The sequence below is a fragment of the Rhipicephalus microplus genome, chromosome 2 (assembly GCF_043290135.1).
Source record: "Rhipicephalus microplus isolate Deutch F79 chromosome 2, USDA_Rmic, whole genome shotgun sequence".
NCBI lineage: Eukaryota > Metazoa > Arthropoda > Arachnida > Ixodida > Ixodidae > Rhipicephalus > Rhipicephalus microplus.
This window is the reverse complement of record NC_134701.1, coordinates 49,879,576-49,900,146: the sequence shown is the minus strand read 5'-3', so window position 1 is coordinate 49,900,146 and position 20,571 is coordinate 49,879,576. Positions and strand designations below refer to the sequence as shown.

General features: G+C 47.5%; 1 protein-coding gene across 2 annotated transcripts in view; it reads right to left on the bottom strand.

Moving 5' to 3' along the window:
* The window catches only part of LOC119169093 (uncharacterized), a 46,095-nt gene that overhangs the window by 8,007 nt on the left and 17,517 nt on the right, over nucleotides 1-20,571 (bottom strand). Inside the window, exons 1-2 of one of the 2 annotated variants that reach the window (XM_075886447.1) lie at nucleotides 10,175-10,577; nucleotides 5,383-5,875 (exon numbers count right to left, since the gene is read on the bottom strand). In XM_075886447.1, coding sequence (XP_075742562.1) covers nucleotides 5,383-5,835 — 453 coding nt within the window. In that variant the 5' untranslated portion in view covers nucleotides 5,836-5,875; nucleotides 10,175-10,577. Of the gene's footprint in view, nucleotides 1-5,382; nucleotides 5,876-10,174; nucleotides 10,578-20,571 lie in introns of those variants that run through there. The other variant, XM_037420184.2, reaches the window with a different exon arrangement.

Below are 20,571 nucleotides of genomic sequence, written 5' to 3'. Positions count from 1 at the left end.
TGCAACACTGATAGAACTCGCCACTCGCGCGTCCACTCGCAAGCACGCTTAGGTATGTAAAAAAGATTGACTTTAGGGAACGCCAACTTCACGCTTATGCGGGTGCTGGTGTCACAAACTAGCGCTCAAGAAAGCACGCGCCACCGATTTCTGGTGACACCGACGATACAAGGCGCCACACTGTCACTCCCGAAAAGGAAGAAAACAAGCATCAAAAGACTTCTCGAGCGTGCCGTCTTTCTCCCCTCGGAAGCTCTGCTACGCAACCAACCTCTTCACATAGGTCATCGAGAGATCACTGGAAAAATCTCGAAGGAAAGGGCGTGGTGATGCAGAGTTGCGTCACTTGTTGCAGATTGTTCTCGTAAAGTGTTCTCGTTTCCCCCCAACCTTGGGGGTGCAACGCGCTGAACAATTTTCTGGAACCTAGCGCGAAGGTATTTAAGAGAGTAGTGGAGTAGGGTCTCTGGTAGGGTGATCAGGAGATAAATAAGTTTTGCGCCAGTGCGGGTAGTGTGGCAGCTTGGGCTAGTTGGTATGGCATGACGATAGTTATAGCGCGAGAACAAAACGACGACACAGAGACAAGAAGGACACGAAAGACACGAGCGAAAGACACGAGTGCGGGTAGGTTTTGTGCCAGTGCGGGTAGGTTCTTTCCGCCGTGTCGGGCGAAGGCTTTTGTCCTTTGTGACAAGGCAGTTGAAATGATGAGGATTCCAACCTGAGGGGTGAAGGCTCAAAAAAGCTACAAGCAGAATAAAGTTGTGTGTCTACCACCACTGAGCAAAGACGCCTCCTGCAGCCGCAGCGCGCGAGAAGCCAAGGTGTTTCCGGCGCAGCAATTTGATTTTTGGAGTGCGGAAAATGAAGATGCGAGGTTTTCTGGAAGGGAAACTTCCGGGGCAGCGAAACGATAACAGCGCTGCGCTTTGAAGGAGTGATTCTTCACAGAGTATCATTCAAACTTCGTTCCAAGATCTTTGGACTGTATAAGTGGACAAACTTTTTGTCTTTAAGTGTCTTGGTTGTTTATTACATAAGATTGCATTGTAGCACGTGTTGTTGTTCGTGTCGATTGTTTTGAGTGTAGTAGGTTGTGTTGTGTAACCCGTTGCTTGTGTGGTGACATATTGTATTGGACTATTGCCGAGACTGCATAAATGTGTATTGTTTGACCTGCCATATTTGAGAATATATTTTTTGTTTTCCGCTTTGACTTGTTCTATGGACCACAGCCGGCGTCCGCTTGTGCGCCAAATAGGACCAAATATAATTTTCTATGCTTTCACGGTGCAGTTCGGGGGGCTGACACGTTGTCCCTTGGAATTAGTTGTGCGATTGCCTTCCTAGATAACGGGACTAGTTACAGCTAGTTTGCTTATGCTTGGAGTAAAGCAATACCTTTTTCAATACCGGAGGGCTGGTGTACACTATGCTATCCTTCATCATTCTTCAGAGAAGCGTTCCATCCGCTACACACTTGCTATAAGAATGTTCTGGAGTGGCTGACGACAGTGAATAATTATGCGTGAAGTGAGTATGGGCCACAGTCAATAGGTGATCAAGAACAAGCTTTGGCAATGAGTTGGATCATTAACTGACCCTATCTTCAAGAAATTTTACGCTTCATTCCTAACGTGCCCAACGTGACCACCCCACTAAGAGCATTGCTGCACAAAGACATTTCATGGGTTTGGACTGACTCTCAGCAGCGAGGTTATGAAATGTTGCGTGAAAGCTCAGAAAAGGCACCCGTTCTTGCTTTCCTTGTCACAAATAAGGCCATAACCCTCTCGGTCAACGCCAGTAAAATGGAAGTTGGCGTACTCGGCTGCTGACCCGCAGGTCGCAGGATCGATTTCCGGCTGCAGTGGCTGCATTTTCGATGGAGGCGGAAATGTTGTAGGCCCGTGTGCTCAGAGTTCGGTGCACGTTAAAGAACCCCAGGTGGTCGAAATTTCCGGAGCCCTCCACTACGGCATATCTCATAATCATATGGTGGTTTTGGGGCGTTGAACTTCACATATCAATCAATCAAATGGAAGTTGGCGCGGTGCTGATTCAAGATGGCCGTCTCGTCGCATACTCGTCACGTTCACTAACAGAGGCGCAGCAACGCTACGCTCAATTGAAAAGGAAAGATTGGCAATTGTGCATGGTTGCGTCAAGTTTCATGATTACATCTTCGGCCAAGAAATTGTGATCGTTGAGACCAATCACCACCCGTTGGTGCTGATATTCAGCAAACCGCTTTATCAATGTCCGCTTCGCTTATAGCGCATGCGTTTGACTTTGCAACGATATCTCACCACATCTATCTGCGATCCAGGAAAAGAACTCTTTCTAGCTGACGCCTTATCTAGGTTTCCCAGCGAACAGCTCATGCAAGAAGAAACGGAGCAATTTCAAGCAAATACGCTTGAACACATTTTAGCTTTGCAGTAACACCGGAGGGATCTTCGTGCTGCCGCGAATGAAGATCCTGTCATGGTCAAACTTCGAGGTTACGCGGAAACAAGCTGGCCTGAAAATAGCGCAGTGCTCGACAGTGTTCTTCAGTGCTTGTCCTACATGGAGGAGCTGCACACACAGGTCAGGTTTTTCGCAGCAACAAGGTAATTATACTAACTTCACAGAAACAAGAAATTATGCTTCTGCTTCACGTTGCGCCCCCGGGAGTTAAAAAGGTGAAGGCGCGGGCAAGCAACATATTGTACTGGTCAAATATGCCGCTTGAAATAGAAAAATTTTGTAAAAATTGCACGGTCAGTCAGAAGTATTAACTGCGGAACGCCAAATTGTCTCTTCACAGCCACGACATCCCAAAGCTGCCATGGGCGTTTGTTGACATGGACTTGTTTTTTCATGAAGGCCATGAATTTTCCATAATTGTGGACTTCATTCTTTTTTGAAATCCGTGAATTCTGAGAGAGCACAGGGCGCGGGTTCGAATCCTGGCTGCGGCGGCTGCATTTCCGATGGAGGCGGAAATGTTGTAGGCCCGTGTGCTCAGATTTGGGTGCACGTTAAAGAACCCCAGGTGGTCTAAATTTCCGGAGCCCTCCACTACGGCGTCTCTCATAATCATATAGTGGTTTTGGGACGTTAAACCCCACATATCAATCAATCTGAGAGAGCACTGCCAGCGCTCTGACGTTAAGGGGCACAGATTTGTTCGCCACACATGGCTTACCGTTGAAGCTCTGCAGTGATAATAACCCGCAATTCGAGAGCCAGCTTTTCAAAAAGTTCTTGTTAAAACTAGGCGTTACCCATATTACAATAAGCCCTAATCACCCCCACGCCAATAATATGATGGAAAGTTCTGTATAAAAAGCTAGGAAGCTTCTATAGAAATGTTCGCGCAACTGGACTGATCTTTATATGGCGTTGCTAAAAAGGTGCGACACCCCCCGAGTTGATGTGTATAAAATCCCCTTTACAGAGACTCATGAAACGACAAACCAGGACCCTGCTGCCTGTGTCACAGCTACATAGAACCAGAGATAGTTACAAGCAAAGCCGCTCACAGCAGGCTTCAAGCGATCGGTCGACGCCAGAAGGTCTGTTAAAACCATGGAACAAAGGATCTACCGACACTGTCTCCAGGCCAGCCAGTGTCCACGTATGACACCCTCCATCGAACATGGTCGCCGACGGTTCTTCTGAAGCCAGCCAGCACGCCCCGGTCAGTGATCCTGAGAACAGATGGTCGAGAATTCAAGCGCACAAGAGAGCACCTGCACGACAGGACAACCCACAGCGAAGAAGGCCCCAGAGAGGACGAATTTTTTAGGAGCTTCACCGAAGCACCAGAGATCACCACTAGCCCTATCGATAGCCGCAGCCTGAAAGGCATAATTAATTTCTTCTACAATTAAAGAAGATGGCTGGATCTGCAACCATCAAATATCACCCATAATCTCGTGACATGTTACGTCTTGCTTTTCTTTTATTAATATGTGTGGTTTAACGTCCCGAAACCACCATATGATTATAAGAGACGCTGCCACGCTTTTCTTCATATAACACGAACCCAACTGCAATAAAGATGTTCTTCACCCGACTGCTGGCCTCACTACAGGTACCACGCTTGAGCTCTTACTACACTGCTTGGTCTGATGCATAAATTACCCCACAGTTTCACCAGTTTGTCACAGGATAGGGACTGTAGAGAAAATAACAGCGCAACGCTGTTAATGTGAATCGTAGAGTAGATCTTTGAATCGTAGGGTTCATCGTCTTTGTCTTCTTCACCCTTGCACAGCTTGGCCACTAAGCGCTCCAGCAGAAAAACTTCAAAATAGTGAAGCCCTATTTCACCAAGTCATCCATCAAGAAATTTTGGATCGAATGTTCTTTCTAGAAGCAATCTGTTCTTCATAGCACAGATGGCACTGGTCATGTCTTCACCACTTGCTTGCTTGGTCTGTTCGTGCACTCACTCTACTTGTTTTGTGCACCTTTGCACACCGGCAACGTGTCAACACTTGACCATCTACCTCGCCCACGTTGCCCTTGCATGCAGCATCTCATATAAAGGTGCAGTGGGGGACTCAATGTCGGAGCTACCGTCTGACAGTACGCGTGGACTTAACAACAAACACGTGGGGTCGCTCATGCATTTCTTAGTCATTTAATAAAAATAAATAGGACGACGGCAAGGATCTCGTTTTCATTCTCAGTCTATCTACTCATCTTCCCCCTACAGGCGGAGCCTGCACCCAACGACGTTTTTCAGTTCCTTCAAGATCACGCGCATTGCTAACTTTCTGGACCACTTTGGTTTCGCACTGCCTCCTGGATGGCCACAGTTTTCTCCAAGCGACCAAGTCATGTTATGATGTCAGCATGTGACGTCACTCATAAGGCATCACGACGACGTTCCAAAGCATAGCTACATGTGACGCTATGATGACGTCATAACAAGATGATTTTTGCATCACTCGTGTTGATTCCAGTGGTCAGCATTCGCGTTTGATGTGGCATCGAAGATGTTGGTCTGATTGGAATTCCGTGCATAAGCTTTTAGGCATAGCGGCGTTACATGTTATTCATTCAAATAACCAAAATACTTTTTTCTTTTTTTCGCTAATTTGTCGATTTAGCGAAATCATTCGAATGTGTACATCACTTCTTTAGGTAGGCTTTCTACTGTGTATAGGGGTTGCTTTACCACACGAGGTACGGTCACCGCCAAAAAAATCGGTCGCTTGTGCTAATCTCTTTCTGCATTAGCTACAGTACCCACGAAAGCCTGATATAAGCCAATACCTTAGGTGTTGTCAAGATTTGGACTTTTTTCATACTGTCCTCGTGGGGCGAAGCGACTCCTTCAGGAATCACACAAAAGCTTAAAGGCTCCAGGTTCCCCGATACCTTTAGGATGGTCAAGATGTTCGTAACATCCTGGTGCAGGCCAGACTGCTCCGAGGGAGGTACAAAGTGCTTGTAGCAGCTGACGTAGAATACTGCCACTTTGTTCAAGGCATCTCTGTTTTTAGTGTCACTGCTGATCGCAGCGCCTTTATCAAGTAGCGTGGCGGACATGGCGTGCACGAGTGGTTGGCGCCGGGAGTATTCACTCAACGCTTCACCGGCGCCGCACAGGTGTTCGTAGAAGCCGGTGCAAGCGGGCACCTCGAAGCGCTGGGAGCTGCGTGCCAAAGTCATGGCCTGGTCGCAGGCTGGCGTCGAGCAGGGAGGAACATAGAAACCGAGTACGGCCTGTGCCACCAGCGTGCCCACAACCACGAGCACCGTGATGGCGGCCACCACGACCGTCTCGGCGAAAATGAACTGGCTCCAGGGCAGGTTCTGGTGCAGCCACATGATCCGCGGAGGGATTGAATGCTCCGGGTCAGAAGATTCTCTGCACAACAGCGAAAATAAACAGGCCAAAAAAGTATTGGGGCTTCACTCGTATTCATGTAACTGAACTGTACTTTTGTAGCTATATGATATTGCTACGAGGTTTTGACGTTAACGAAGGAAGCAGTCGACGTGTCGACAATGAAATTCTTTATTTGGCCAAACTTGTGGCCAGGAAAACAAAAGTTACACTGTGAGCTATGCACACTATGTGCCGTTGGCGGCGAAGAAAGCGGCGTTTGCTGACAAATCGACAAGCGGTCAAGCGCTTCGGCTTTTATATATGTATCATCGAAGCAACGCCTCCTTTATTTCTTTCATTGCCAGTGCAAATGAGCGCTTTTTAAAGGGAACCATCGGCCCGCCTCAGTTCTGGGAGTGGTCATGGTGTGACGCTACATGATGGGTAGTGCAGCTTGTCTAACGCGTGCTTCCCGGAGTTTCGCCTCATAGGTGCAATAGACGTGATTTGCCTTCCAATATCATACGTTTGTGAAATTTGTTCCTTCGTGTTCCTTTGTTTGTTGCTCGAAGCAATGCTGCCGCTGCATCATAGAGCTGCGCATGCAGAAGCGTTGCAGTGAAGCTTCGCCATTGGCTGGCGGCAAGGTTTTGTTTGGCGTTTCATACTCCAGTTGCCAGACTTTGGGGTGGTTGATGCCAGAGTGCCGCCAGATTTCGCGGAGAAATTCGTCTCTGTAGCTGTGGCTTCTGCGTGAGGGTTTGGTGTCGTCTGCGGTGCATTTAGCGAGTGTGTGAGCGGCGTTGCCCGTTTCATTTACGGAATGACCGTGAAAGAAGCATTGCAGAAGTCGGGGCACGTTCTTTTGCTGTATGTGTTGCTGCGCATTGAGGAGATCATGTCTCAGAGTTAGGGAATCAATGACGCGACATCCGCCGTGCATTTCACGAGTGCGATGAACTTGTCTGTGAGTGTGTTGGCGACGTAATTAACGGAATGAACCAGGCGTTGCAAAAGTTGGAGCATGTTCTTTTGCTGTATGCGCAGCTGTGCAATCAAGAGATCGGCTCTAAGAATTAGGACGACGGGGGAATGGAGTCACAGCAGGTGGTGCGCTGCCCCATCCCTTTTTTTCGCAGCTGGTCATGCCGCGCCGACCACGCGCGACGACGGGGACGCTACGCTTCTGCTAGCTGTGTCAGCACAAGACATATCAATCGGACTCGTCTACATATGAAGAGTAAATGTGCCAAGGCTGGATAATTGTGGTACGTCGGATATGCTACGGCTTCGTACGCCTGGCGAACGACGCATCATTGATTCCCCAACTCTGGTGGTGGTGGTGCTGGTAGTGGTGGTGGTGGTGTTGCAGCAGGTGGGGTTCGCCTGGCCTGCATGGCCGGCACTAGTTCTGCCTGAGCATCTTCTGAATTTGGAAATTGTCACCACGTGTCAGACAGCCCAGTGTCTCACAGGAAGACCAACAAAATTCGTTGCACGTTCCTCCGAGTTGCCGCGGGTCCTTCAGGAAAAATGGCGTCATCAACTGTCCGGTGCCTATGACAGCATTTTTGCAAGCTGCGGATGTCCCCAACTCTGAGACACGATCTCTTAATCGCGCCCCTACTTTTGCAACGCACATTTTACGTTCATTCCGTTAATTAAACGGCCAACGTCGCTCACGCACTTGCGAAATACACTTCGGACGAAACCAAACCCTCACGGAGAAGCCGCAGCTACAAGGAGAAATGTCTTCACCAAACCTTATAACAGTCTGGCAACAACCACCCCAAAACCTGGCAACTTGGGTATGCAACGCGAAACGGAACCTTACTATGAGCAACCATAACCTTACCTTGGCCTGCTGCATATCACAATGAACGGCGACATGCTATCTTGAAACGCCATATATTTTATAGAGCTAGCGTGACCGCCAACATGGTGAGCCCGAGGAATGCGAGACGCCACCGCATGGATCTTCACACAACTAAACAAAAGATTTATTTTATGATTTCCGTCATGAGGCACTGCATGAGGGGTCCTCTCCTACAGCACACGCGAAGGCTGTGTGATGGGCGAGAGCAGAAAAGAGCTTGAGGACAAGGTGGTGGGGGACGTATTTTTTTGTGGATTTGGTGCATCTGGTTGGTATAAAATAGAGGAAGCGTTGGTTTGAAATTCTATCATTATCACTATAGCGGCTGCATAAGGTCCTGAAATAACACTAATGTACGCGTTGTTTGCGTAATCTCACCGGAAGGTTTCAAAATTAGACATTTATAGCGTACAGTTAGCGGGACAGTAGAGGTTAAGGGATGGCGTTACCGTGCAGCTAACGTTAGTTGCGCACAGCGTCTTATAGTGTAGTGGGATCGCCTTTAAACGGTTCACGTGCCCCAGCTGAGATGGTGGCGCCGCCTATTGGAGGTTTCATAAGTTGAAGAACAGTGAAAAGGAGAAGAAAACGAGAATCCTTGCCTGTGTCACCACGCGAAGCATTGTTAACAGGTTAATTTATGTAATCATGAAAGTAAATAAATATGAACCACACACCAAACGTGAAAGCATTTATGTTGCCGATTTGTTCACAATTATTTTTAGATAGGCCTAGAGACTTCGAAATGGGAAGCTATCTCGAAAATTACGCTAGCTTATCCGTCATACTGGTCATCGAAGCTAACTGAAGGCAAGCGAAGCCATTTTAAACAGTCGGTTGCTTCGATCAAAGTTAATCTTTCAACAACTACGCTAAAATCACTTCTAAGCGGGTGTCTGAAAGCGTCGCCATGTTTACGTTTATCACGCTAACATGGTAACGTTAAATCTGAAAAATTGCGCACGTATGGTAAGCGGTAGGGTAACGTACGTATCTGCATATGCGCACTTCAATACCGCTATCACGTTAAGTCCGCTAAGCCCGGTATACTATAACTGTCTATTATCTATATAGTTCACTGTCACTCGGGTGTACTACGCACAAGGCATCAGTTACTACTACTACTTGTACTACGCACAAGGCAACAAGAAAACAAAAAGAAAGGGAACTTGTGGCGTTGCCCCCCCCCCCCCCTGAAAAAGCACCGCCCGAATGCTTAAAACAGAACATGGCCGGGGGGGGGGGGGGGCAATGCATGCAAAACAAATAATAACAATAAAGCAAGAAAACGCAATAAACAGTAAGAAAAGAAAATGAAGTACAATAATGAAGCAAAAAACACGCACGACTTGGATAAATTTAGGTCATGCACCAAACGTTTGAGAGTTAGTCAAGCCGTCAGATATACTTTTTTTATTTACCATAAGGCATGCATTGCATACAAAAACACACTTTTGGGCCCCCATGGATTTGTTGAAGGGTCCTTACCTTGGATGTGTTTAGTAAAAAAAAACATTTATAGCAGCTGTTAGAGTACAGTTTGTAATGAGATCAAAGGGAAACAGTAGTGTCTAAATGATGCACAACAAATTAACACAGTACAAAAGAACATGAGAGACGAATGGCAAATTTTCTCAGCAATACGTTATGTTAAAACCGATCTTTGGGGAGAATAAGAGAACGTAAAGGAAACAGCGAGCAAGTATGCAATAAACTGTCAATAAGGGTGTGTTCTCACATATTTATAAATGTATTTGTCCGTGTTGTAGTGAATATGTTACATTAAAGCTTATTCCAAGAAGATGGACCTACGAAGTTTATTGTAGAGCTACCGTGATTAGTGTTTACCTTCGGCAAGATAAAACGAGGAGGTGGTCTACATCAAGCCATGCGAGGTGAATGGCGAAGCGAGACTGTTGTCATGACGAGCTTTTCATGATTGTTTGATGCTTGAGTGAGGTAATGTTGTATATCACCAAATCGTAAATATTGAGAACGTTCAATTTTTAAAAATAATCTTCTCTCTTAGTGTGTGTAATGTTAGGCAGTATAATGTGGAGAGCTCTTTTTTGAAGCGTAAACGCTGGTGACAAATGAGCTTCTATGTGCAACCCCACATCCCTATACAGTAGTAATCCCACAGTGAAAAATGCACTGTAAATGTTCACAAGCAGCGTTAGCGGCAACGCGCGTTACAAGTAACGCCGCTACCGGTAACGCGCTACTTTTTTTGGTAACTTCAAGGGCCCCTTTGTCCCCTCCGATCTTTTCCAAAACATTTCTAATAAACAAGCGCATAGCGAGCAGAATTCCCTCGCGATCAACGATGCCGCACGCCGCAGTGCTACGGGTAGCAGGCACGCCACAATTTCGAAAAAAAAAACGATAGCTTCTTCTTTCCAGTCTCTGCCATTCCCGCCACTGACATGTGTGAGATCACCAGTGAAACTCAATGACGTTACCATTTTCGATGCTTGCGATTGGCCGAACGACCACCGACGACTTCCGGTCACTCTGCAAGCAGCTGTTCGGGCGCACCTTGCTGTTCTTGGTCGTGTTGCCGCTTGCGAATCGACATCCGCGACAGCCCGTAACGCAACCAGCAAGTCGCTGGCGTAGGGGGATGTGCCGGCACGACAGCAACAGCGGTTGGTCAACGATTAGTGCAACCCGATGACACACATAACACATTTGACGGCGAGTTAATGCGTTGATCGCGGTGGATCGCGGCAACAGGAAGTAGACGCTGTCTCGAGCAGTGCGTCAGTGATGACGTAGGCCACGCAAGATGAGGAGTGACACACAGCTGACTCAGCGAGGAGGGGCCAAGCGGTTTTGGAATAGGGTAGCGCAGGAAAGATGGAAAGAAGTGGTCGTTGCGTTTCGATCATCTAATGTGTGCAACTCCACTATTACGGCACCGTTTCGAAAAATTCTCATGGCTACGTGTTCATTGTAAACTCGAGCACAACTTCCTCACCAATACTAAATTTCACCCATTCGGCGTTTAGGGACCCTTTATTAGCATACTCGATACAATTCTAGAACTGTAACGGGTAACGTACATGCGATAAAGGTTGTCAGTAACGGGTGGTATCAAGTTACTTGTTACTTTTTTCCTTGTAGGTTGGATGGATGGATGGATGGATGGATGGATATGGCTGTACCCTTTAAATCGGGCGGTGGCTAGTGCCACCAAGCCGTAATACTTAGTGAACTTAAAACTATATTTATTTTTTTTCCTTAAAAAGTGAGTTTGAGGATTCGTACTTTGCAGTGAAAAGTTTAATTTTCACTCGTGTCTTGACTTTAGCCACCAATCAGATAACCTCCTTCTAGTTAAGTCTACTTGCTTAAAGTCTATCTTGCCCTCCCAGTCCCTAAACCCCAGCGCTTTGAAAAACTCTGCGCCATCATCCTGAACTATAGGGTGAATCCCTTTACAGAACATTATCAAGTGTTCGGCAGTTTCTTCTTCCTCTCCACACGCACTGCATACTGTGTCTACCCCTTCGTATTTGGCCCGATATGTCTTGGTTCACAGTACTCCCGTCCTAGCCTCAAACAGTAGAGAACTACCCCGAGTATTATCATAGATCCTTTCCTTGGCAATTTCCTCCTTAAATGTTCGATAGATCTCTAGTGCGGACTTCTTAATCATGCCCATTCTCCACATGTCAGTCTCCGTTTCCTTCACTTTCTTCTTAACCGATAGTTCTTTTTGGTTTGGCCACCTGCTGTTTTCTAAGTATTTACCAGTCAACTTCCTGGTTCGCTTCCTCCATTTTGTATCGACATTCTTCATGTACAAGTAGCTGAAAACCTTCCTAGCCCAACGCTCTTCCCCCATTTCTCTCAATCGCTTCTCAAATTTTATCTTGCTGCTAGCTTCCCTGCCCTCAAATGATGTCCATCCCATATCACCTTGTACTCCCTGATTTGGTGTATTCCCGTGAGCTCCTAAAGCAAGCCTACCTATTCCACGTTGCTTAATTTCTAATCTTGCTTGAACTTCTGGTCTCATGCACAAGACCGCATTGCCGAACGTCAGCCCAGGAACCATGACCCCTTTCCATATTCCTCTCACAACATCATACCTATTGTAATTCCACAGTGCCCTATTTTTCATGACTGCTGCATTCCTGTTACCTTTAGTCGTCACGTATGTTTCGTGTTCCCTCAGATACTCGGTCCCATTGCTTATCCAAACGCCTAGATATTTGTATTTATCTGTTATCTCTAGCGTGACCTCCTGTATTCTAAGCTCACTACATTCGTTGTCATTGAAAATCATGACTGCTGATTTTTCCTTATTGAATCTAAAATCTAACCTATCTCCTTCATTACCGCAGAGGTCCATCAATCTCTGCAAATCTTCCTTGTTGTTGGCCATTAGCACTATATCATCTGCGTACATTAATGCTGGTAGTGCCTGGTCAATAAGTTTTCCTTGTTTGACTAAAGAGAGGTTGAAGCCCAGTTCACTTCCCTCTAATTTTGCCTCTAATCCTTGTAGGTACATCATGAATAATAAGGGTGACAGGGGGCACCCCTGCCTAAGCCCCCGTTTTACCTCTGCAGGCTTGGATACCTGTTTTTCCCACTTTATAACTACCTTGTTACCTTTATAGATACCCTTTAAAAGGTTAGTGACTACATGTTCCACGCCTAGTGTGTCCAGTATTCCCCACAATTCCTCTTGAACCACACTATCGTACGCTCCCTTGATATCCAAAAATGCTAACCACAGGGGCCTGTGTTCCTTTTCTGCTATTTCGATGCACTGCGTCAGTGAGAACAGATTGTCTTCCAACTTCCTGTGTTTCCGAAACCCATTCTGCAGTTCCCCCAGCACCCCCTCATGTTCTATCCACGCCTGCAGTCTTTCCTTTATAATCTGCATCGCCAGCCTGTAGACCACTGATGTCACTGTTATAGGACGGTAGTTGTTTATGTCAGCTTTGTCCCCCTTTCCTTTATAGATCATGCTCATCCTGCTAAGTCTCCATCCATCGGGAACTTCACCAACTATTATTATTGTGCTCATTGCCTCTCTCAATGCCTGCTTAGACTTCGGACCTAATGTCTTTATCAGCCTAATTGGAATGCAATCTGGGCCTGTTGATGTACTACTAGGAACCCTTTTCTCAGCCCTTTCCCAGTCTTGTTGTGAAAATGGAGCCATTGCACCACTTGATTCGTCCTTGTCTATTGTGGTGCATAAAGTACTTTTTTGTTGAAATTTTTCTGTCACCCTTGTTCTTATATATTCAATAGCTTCGTCCCCTTCTAGCCTAGCACCTTGGGAGGTAATTATAAAACTCTGCTCTAGGCTCGTCTCATTTCTTAGGGGGTTTAGATGGTTCCAAAATTTCGCAGCTGCCTTTCTATCTTTTTTATGTACTTCTGCCAGCCACTGAGCTCCCTTCCTTCTAATCTTTTCATTGATCAGAAGGGATGCATCCCTTCTACAGCTTGGAAAGGTTGCCCATTTTCCTTCAACATCATCTGTCGGTTCACCCCGCTGCTTAGCATGTCTGTGTTCCCTGGAGGCTTCCTGACGTTTTGCTATGGCTCTCTTTACTTCCTCATCCCACCAACTTTTGGGTTTGTGTCTTCTTTTCAGGGGTGACTTGTCACGTGTCTTAGCAAGCTGTAGCTCAAAGAGTCTAATTAGATTCGTGTATGTCCACACTGTCTTATTATCCTCCGTGATTACTTTCTCAATTTGTTTAGTGGCTATTTCAATTTGCCTTTCTGCATCTAAATTTTCCTGTAGTTGCTCATCTTGTCTCCTTCCCACTTTCACTGCTCTTCCAAAACTAAGCTTGATACGTTTGTGATCGCTACCCAGACTTCTGGAGCCACCTTCACCTATGTGCATTCCCCTGAGCTTATCATACATCCTATGTGACATCAGTGCATAATCTATCGTCGACTGAAGCCTTCCTACCTCCCATGTTATTTGCCCTTCACACTTCTCGGTACTGTTGCAAATGATCAAATCAAGCCTTTCACATAATCCATGATCATTTTGCCTGTCGGGTCGGTATACCCATCTATATCTTCTATGTGCGCATTCATGTCTCCTAGTATAATTATCTCGCACTCTCTTCCTAACTCCTGAATGTCCTTTGATATACACTCTACCATTGCCTGGTTTTCCTCTCTGGCCTTTGCTCCCGTCCACAAGTACACGAAACCAAGGAGTGTCATTTGACCTGCCACTTTCCCTTTTAGCCATAAATGTTCCTTGCACTCCTGCTTGACCCTTTGACAGTCTGTACTTTTATGAATGAATGCCCCAATACCACCCCCCTTTCTGCTGCCTTCTGTTCTATTACAATATTCCCACGCGTAGTCCGGATTGTTCGGAGGTAGTTCCATGTCCCTGAGATGTGTTTCTACAAAACCGCATACCATCGGCCTCTCTTCCCTTAGCTGTTCTTCTATCTCTTCCCACTTCAGCCTGTTCCTACCACCCTGCATGTTAATATACCCTATGTCTGAATTGGCTCGGCGCTCTTGGCTACGTCTATTTATGCCCCGGACTCTACCTATCTTAGATATTGGTGCCACTTTGGAATCGTATCTGTCCATACCACCTGTCGAAGAGTCTCCCTGGTTGTTTTCCTCGTTACTAGCTATCCTGCACCCCGAAGGGCTCACTTGTCCCCCCAAAAAAGCTACTGCGCGTCCTGCAAGTCGCCAACCCACCTCATGACCTAGCCGCCCATCGAAGTGAATTCTGTCTCGTTGAAAACCCCCCCACCTATGCACCTCTCTGTTTATTTCCACCACCTCAAAGCCTTTCTCTCGACTCATCCGCCATATCTCTTGGTTTGCGTTGACCACCGCTCTTTGCAGGTTGCTATCACGCACCGGTACCTCCGGTATCGTGCATATCACTACCTGTACCTTAGGAGAAGTGGCGCGCATGTCATCGACGCCTTTCGCCAGTGTGGCTGCTAGTCCTGTTGCATCTTCATTTAGGACATCGCTTAAACCGCCTGAAATTATCACGAGGTTTCGTCTATCAGCTGTCGTTTTGAGCTTTGCGCTCGCTTGCTTCATGACTGCTTCCAGCCTGCGTCCTGGGAACGCCCCTACTGCAACCCTCTTGTCACCTCTTACCCTCTCTTTGATGGCTTCTGTGCATCGATTTAAATTCGAGTCCCCGGCGATTATCACATGCTGTGACTTTTCAGCTGGAGCGTTCTGCACCTGGGGACTACTTGCACCTGTGACGCCGGCTGCTTTGTTCCCTCCCTGCCCCACCACTATCTCGCTGAAGCTGGGCCTTGCGACAGTTGAACCGGCTAAACCTGTTTTTTCCAAACTTGCTTGCTTTTCGTTCTCCACCGTTCTGGTTGCCGGTTCCCTACTGTTCTCTCGGTAGGTCGCTTCTTTGTTCAGCTTCGCTAGCGCTTCCTCGGCGGACTTCAGTCTTTCTCCCATTGCCCTCGTTTTCTCTTGCTCGGTCGCCAACGCAGTCTCGAGCTCGGCGATTCTCATCAACAGTTCACTCTGGACAACCATCATTTTCTCAATTTTTTCCTCGACCTCACATTGCCTACACTTCACGTCAGCCTCTTCTCCATCCGCTTCTACGCTTGGGTCCACTTTCAAACCCACTCCACATCCTGAACACTTTAAAGTCTTTTTAACCATGCTTTTCTGACACCAATTGTCCCTATACTCGATAATTCTAAACTCGAGCCCTGCACTACGAAAAAAAAAGAAAGTCTAAGCTCTACTACAAAAATTTGCGCGTTCAATGTACGCGCACCTCCCCCACGGGGTGGCAAAAGAAAAAAAAAAGAAACAAACAACAACAAAAAAATTCAAACACACACACCCGCACTAACTAATAAGTACCTGGTGACTGGCCCCCGAAAAAGCCGTACCATAAAATAAGTGCTACGAAGATTTCAACCGCTGCCCTATACTTATAAAGACAAGCTCAAAACATGCAAAAACACTTATCTGCGCAGTCGATCCGGAGCGCTCAAAAAACACGTCCATCCACGTTGACAGCCCGAACACACTTGGTGCCACTTTCTCAAAGCTCACTCTGGCGATTATTTTGTCGCAGATTCAGACAACTGTCCGCCTGTAGGCTTTGACAAAAAAAGGGAGGGTGGAATGATTTTGTTCATTTTTAGTTTTATTTTCGCATAGAAGTTTTTAAAACGCCCCGACTCTATGTGGCGAGTTTTGAGCTATTGCCCGTAAGGCTTGGAGAAAGCCGCGGGATCTGTTATGACAAATTGTAGAAACGTACTGTTCATGGATTGTGACAGGTAAATTGCTGGCCCCTGCGCGTCTCCGTGTTCAAACGTTAGGCTACCCGAACGGAAAGCGCATGGGCTGGTTTCCTCTACACCACGTGCTGATTGTCGCGCTTCGTACGTGGGAAGGCAAACAACTTCTACGAGAGCCCCCAGCAACATGAAGCCGACGTCTGCAAGTTCAGGTGACTAAGAGGTAGATTCAGTGAGCACAGTGTGGTGAATGACAACCGAATCAAATCGTACAAGTTCTGCATCGTAGGCTGAGAGCCCAACTTATAAGCGGCGTTTTGTAGAATTGTGGAATTGTAGAATTTTGCAGATTTTTGTGACACCTTTTTGTAGGACCAGGAGAAAGCCAGTAACTTAACTGGTTTACAGGTGCACTAACGATGAAGGCTGCCTGAACGAATTTCTGAAGATCATGGACAAAACGCAGAACCTTATGTCAAATGCTTAAAAGGAAACCTTTAAGATGAATGCGAGTGATGCGCAAAAGGTCAAAACTGTTCTTGGGAAGAGAAAAAAAATATTTTTTCTCGTTGCCTTGGTTGGCTCTGTTTCTCGCTATTTTCTATCTAGTAGTAGTAGTAGTACAAGACATTACTATATACATAAATCAGACAGGCTAGAACTCCAGTGCCCCGAGGAATATACAGGGTGAAGGGCGTAGTTGGTCCGGCATATTGGTGCCCCTATTCAAGGGCCCTACTGGCACGAGCTATCCGTTCAGCTTTGTGGATCATTCACAGCTGATCCATTAAGGCTGGGCTAAACAGCAGCGCCTCCCATTTCTCCCATGTGTCATTGGTGTCGTGTTATTCGTCGTGCTCTGCACACTCCCACGTGATCAACTAAAACCTATTAAAATCGCTGTCACACGAACACTACGGCTAACAGCAGTTACAGGCAGCTACACAGCCGATATGACCACAGTTGGTCTCCTAACCACGGTTATCCAAAAAGAGGGGCCTTTGACAGAATCTTTTTTTAGGGAAAGGGGGGGGGGAAGTACCTTTCTGAACTGAAGTGGCAGCTGGGCAGACAAATAGTCCTGGTGCCATGTATGCCATGGCATACATGGCACCAAATGGCACACATGACATACATGGCATACATACATGGCCAGCTGACTCCTCAATGACAGAAGAGAAGAAGGCGCGCTTCCTGATGCGGGGAGTGAAAGAGCAGTTGTTCGCTGGACTAGTGCGCAACCCACCGAGCACTGTAGCGAATTTCCTTCGCGAAGCCACGACGATGGAGAGAATGCTAAGGCAGCGTTCGTATCAGTATGAGCTTCATGGCAGCCTTTCATCAGTGTCATCGGCCCTGCCAACATCTGACGTCACGACTATAAGAGACTTGATGGAGCTCGTGCGCAGTATTGTGCGCGAGGAGCTGCAAAAGCTGCCCGTGGTGTCTTCTCAGCCCCATGTTGCCACTCTAACGGATGTCATCCACGAAGAGATATGGTAGCTGGTGCAACCCATGATGGCTCTGCGTCCAGCCGAGGTCCAACCCATGACGGCCCCGCGTCCAGCCGAAGCTCCGCTATTAACGTACCCGGAAGCATTACGTACTCCTGCACCGGCTGCTGTCTATCCGTCCCGTCCATACACCCTACAGACGGCGCCGTCATGCTACTCAGGACCACCGCAGTACAGCAACCCACCACTTGCACAGAAATACAGTGTGTGGCGTGCTCCCGACAACCGGCCTCTCTGTTATCACCGTGGTGAACCATGTCACATCTACCATGAGTGCGCATACAGGCACATGGATCTTCCTGGCTTTCGTCCAGATGCTCGTGGACCCAGAAATAGTGAGCAGCCCCGTGCCATCGCCGAATACTTGGCAAGCCTGCAGTCCCCAATCCTTCCACGTTGCCGATCTTGCTCACCGTCTTCACGGCGTTCCACGTCACCTGGCCAACAATAGACCTTTGCGGACGTCCTTGTAGAAAGACCGCCTAGATTCACGAGCCCGCACCGGGGAAACTAAGAACAACGACCTCTGGGGATGAGGCCGCTGTTGATCGACCGTTACAAGACCCTCCCCCGAACTGCCTGCCGACATCCGACGACACCCTTTCACCGACGTGTGCCATTGACGACAAACGTGTTTCTGCTCGCATCTCCGTTCTTGTAGACAACCAGTCCCTAACCGCTCTCGCAGATACGGGTGCCGATTATTCTATGATAAGCGCTGACCTCGCTGCACAGCTAAGAAAGGTAACGACACCTTGGGGATATGGAACCAACCTCCGGACTGCGGGAGGTCACCTATTGACACCACTGGGAATATGCACTGCCCGCCTCCGAATTCATGAGTGGACATACAATGTTCCCTTCGTTGTATTGTCCGAATGCTCCCAAAACCTGATTCTCGGAATGAATTTTTCCCGCGAGCATGGAGCCATTCATAACCTTCGGGACCTGCTCAGTACGTTCTCTGATGACCATGCCAAAAGACAACAAGATGTGGCTGCGCAGACCACAATACTTCGAATTGGTGGCGACACGATCGCACTTCCGCCGTGAGCCAGTATGTTGGTAACTGTGGAGAGTGACTGTGACAACAAGAGTTGTGGCATTGTCGAAACTAACCTCTCAGTGCTCTTGGCTCGGCAGATTTGTGTCGCGTGCGCTATCGTCCAACTGAAACATCGGAGGACTCAGATTCTGATCTCGAAATTCAGCGGCCAGTACCAACACTTGGCAAAGCGAACAGCGATCGTGAACTTTGAAGTCATTGATGACGAAGAATGTTCTACTATCACTCCGATTGCCTCTGTCGCCAAATGTGACACTGCATTAGCCAGTACAGTTGACGTGAATTTCCAGCTATCCTCTGCGCAGCAGCAGCAGATACGCATGATTTACGTACGTATGGTGACTTCTTTGCGTCCACCTCCAAAATCAAGCAAACCCCAACCATGAAGCACCGCATTATAACGCACCCTACCAAACGACCTGTACGACAGCCTGCCTACCGCGCGTCGCAAAAAGAACAAGAAGCAATACGTTTTTAGGTGAAACAGATGCTCGACGACGACGTCATCCAACCCTCGAACAGTCCATGGGCGTCACCCGTTGTACTTGTTAAAAAAAGAGACGACACTTCAATTTTTCGTCGACTACTGAAGCTCAACAAAGTGTCGAAGAAAGACGTCTACTCTCTTGCACGCATAGATGACTCACGAGATCGACTTTGACATGCCCGATATTTTTTATCAATGAATTTACGCAGCGGCTACTGGCAGATCGAGGTCGATGAGCGCGACAGGGAAAAAACAGCGTTCATAACTCCCGATGGCCTCTACGAATTCAAACTCCTACCGTTTGAATTGTGCTCTGCATCGGCAACGTTCTAAAAGAGGATGGACACCGTCCTATCTGGTCTGAAGTGGAAATCCTGCCTCGTCTATTCAGACGACGTCGTTTTTTTTTTTCAAAACATTTGAGCAACACTTACAACGACTTCAGTCCGTTTTAGTCGCTATTCAATCCGAAGGCCTGTCACTAAAACCGGAGAAGTGTCATTTCGGCTACGAGGAGCTAAAGTTCCTCAGCCACCTTGTCAGTCACGACGGAATTCGACCAGACCCAAAAAAGACCATGGCCGTCGCGGCATTTCCTCCACCTTCGAACAAGCGGGATTTACGCCAATTTTCAGGTCTCTGCGCATACTATGTGCAGAGCTTTGCTAACATCGCTGAACCCCTTACCCGCTTAACGAAGGAAGGTACTCCTTTTGTAAAGGCTCCAGAGCAGAGAGCCGCTTTTTCCAAGCTTCAACAGCGCCTTCAGAGTGAACCCTTATTAGGGCACTTTGATGAAGATGCCGCCACCGAACTGCACTCGGATGCAAGCAACATCGGGCATGGTGTGGTGCTCATCTGGTGGCAAGATGGCGCCGAGCGTCCCATCGGTTATGCTAGACGCATTCAGTCTTCTGCGGAACTAACTACTCGACCACGGAGAAGGAATGCCTTGATGTTATTTGGGCGATATCAAAGTTCTGACCGTGTCTGTATGGCCGTCCATGCAGAGTAGTCACGGACCGTCCCCATGGGCATTTAAACACCGATGGACGTCCACTGGAGGAGGAGGAATAAATATTTATTGAAATGGCATACTAAGGTTTCCGTGGGTGGAGCCCTTATGCCAGGGCCCCACTGGCCCGACCAGCTCGCTCGACCTGGTCCAAGGTTGCCCTTTGGCGTCCACTGGACAACCGCTTTCTGAAGTCTTGGTCGTCCAGTGGTCGTCCGCAAATAGCCGATCGGCGTCCACCGAACATCCGCAGGACTCTAAGGCGCATACTAATTGGTGATCCAGTGGGAGTCCTGCGGGTGTCCAGGGCGGATATGCGGATGTTCAACGGCCATATATAGGCCGTTTTATTGTATTATTGTTTCATTAGCCAGTCTCTACTAAATAAGCATTAGGTAAATCACATACCGTTAGTGGGCACCTAGTCGACCATCCATTTTTATTTATAATGCTTTATTGGTGCAGCTGGTCATATATGATAGAGGAGGTTCGGTGCAAGGAGAAGAACAAACA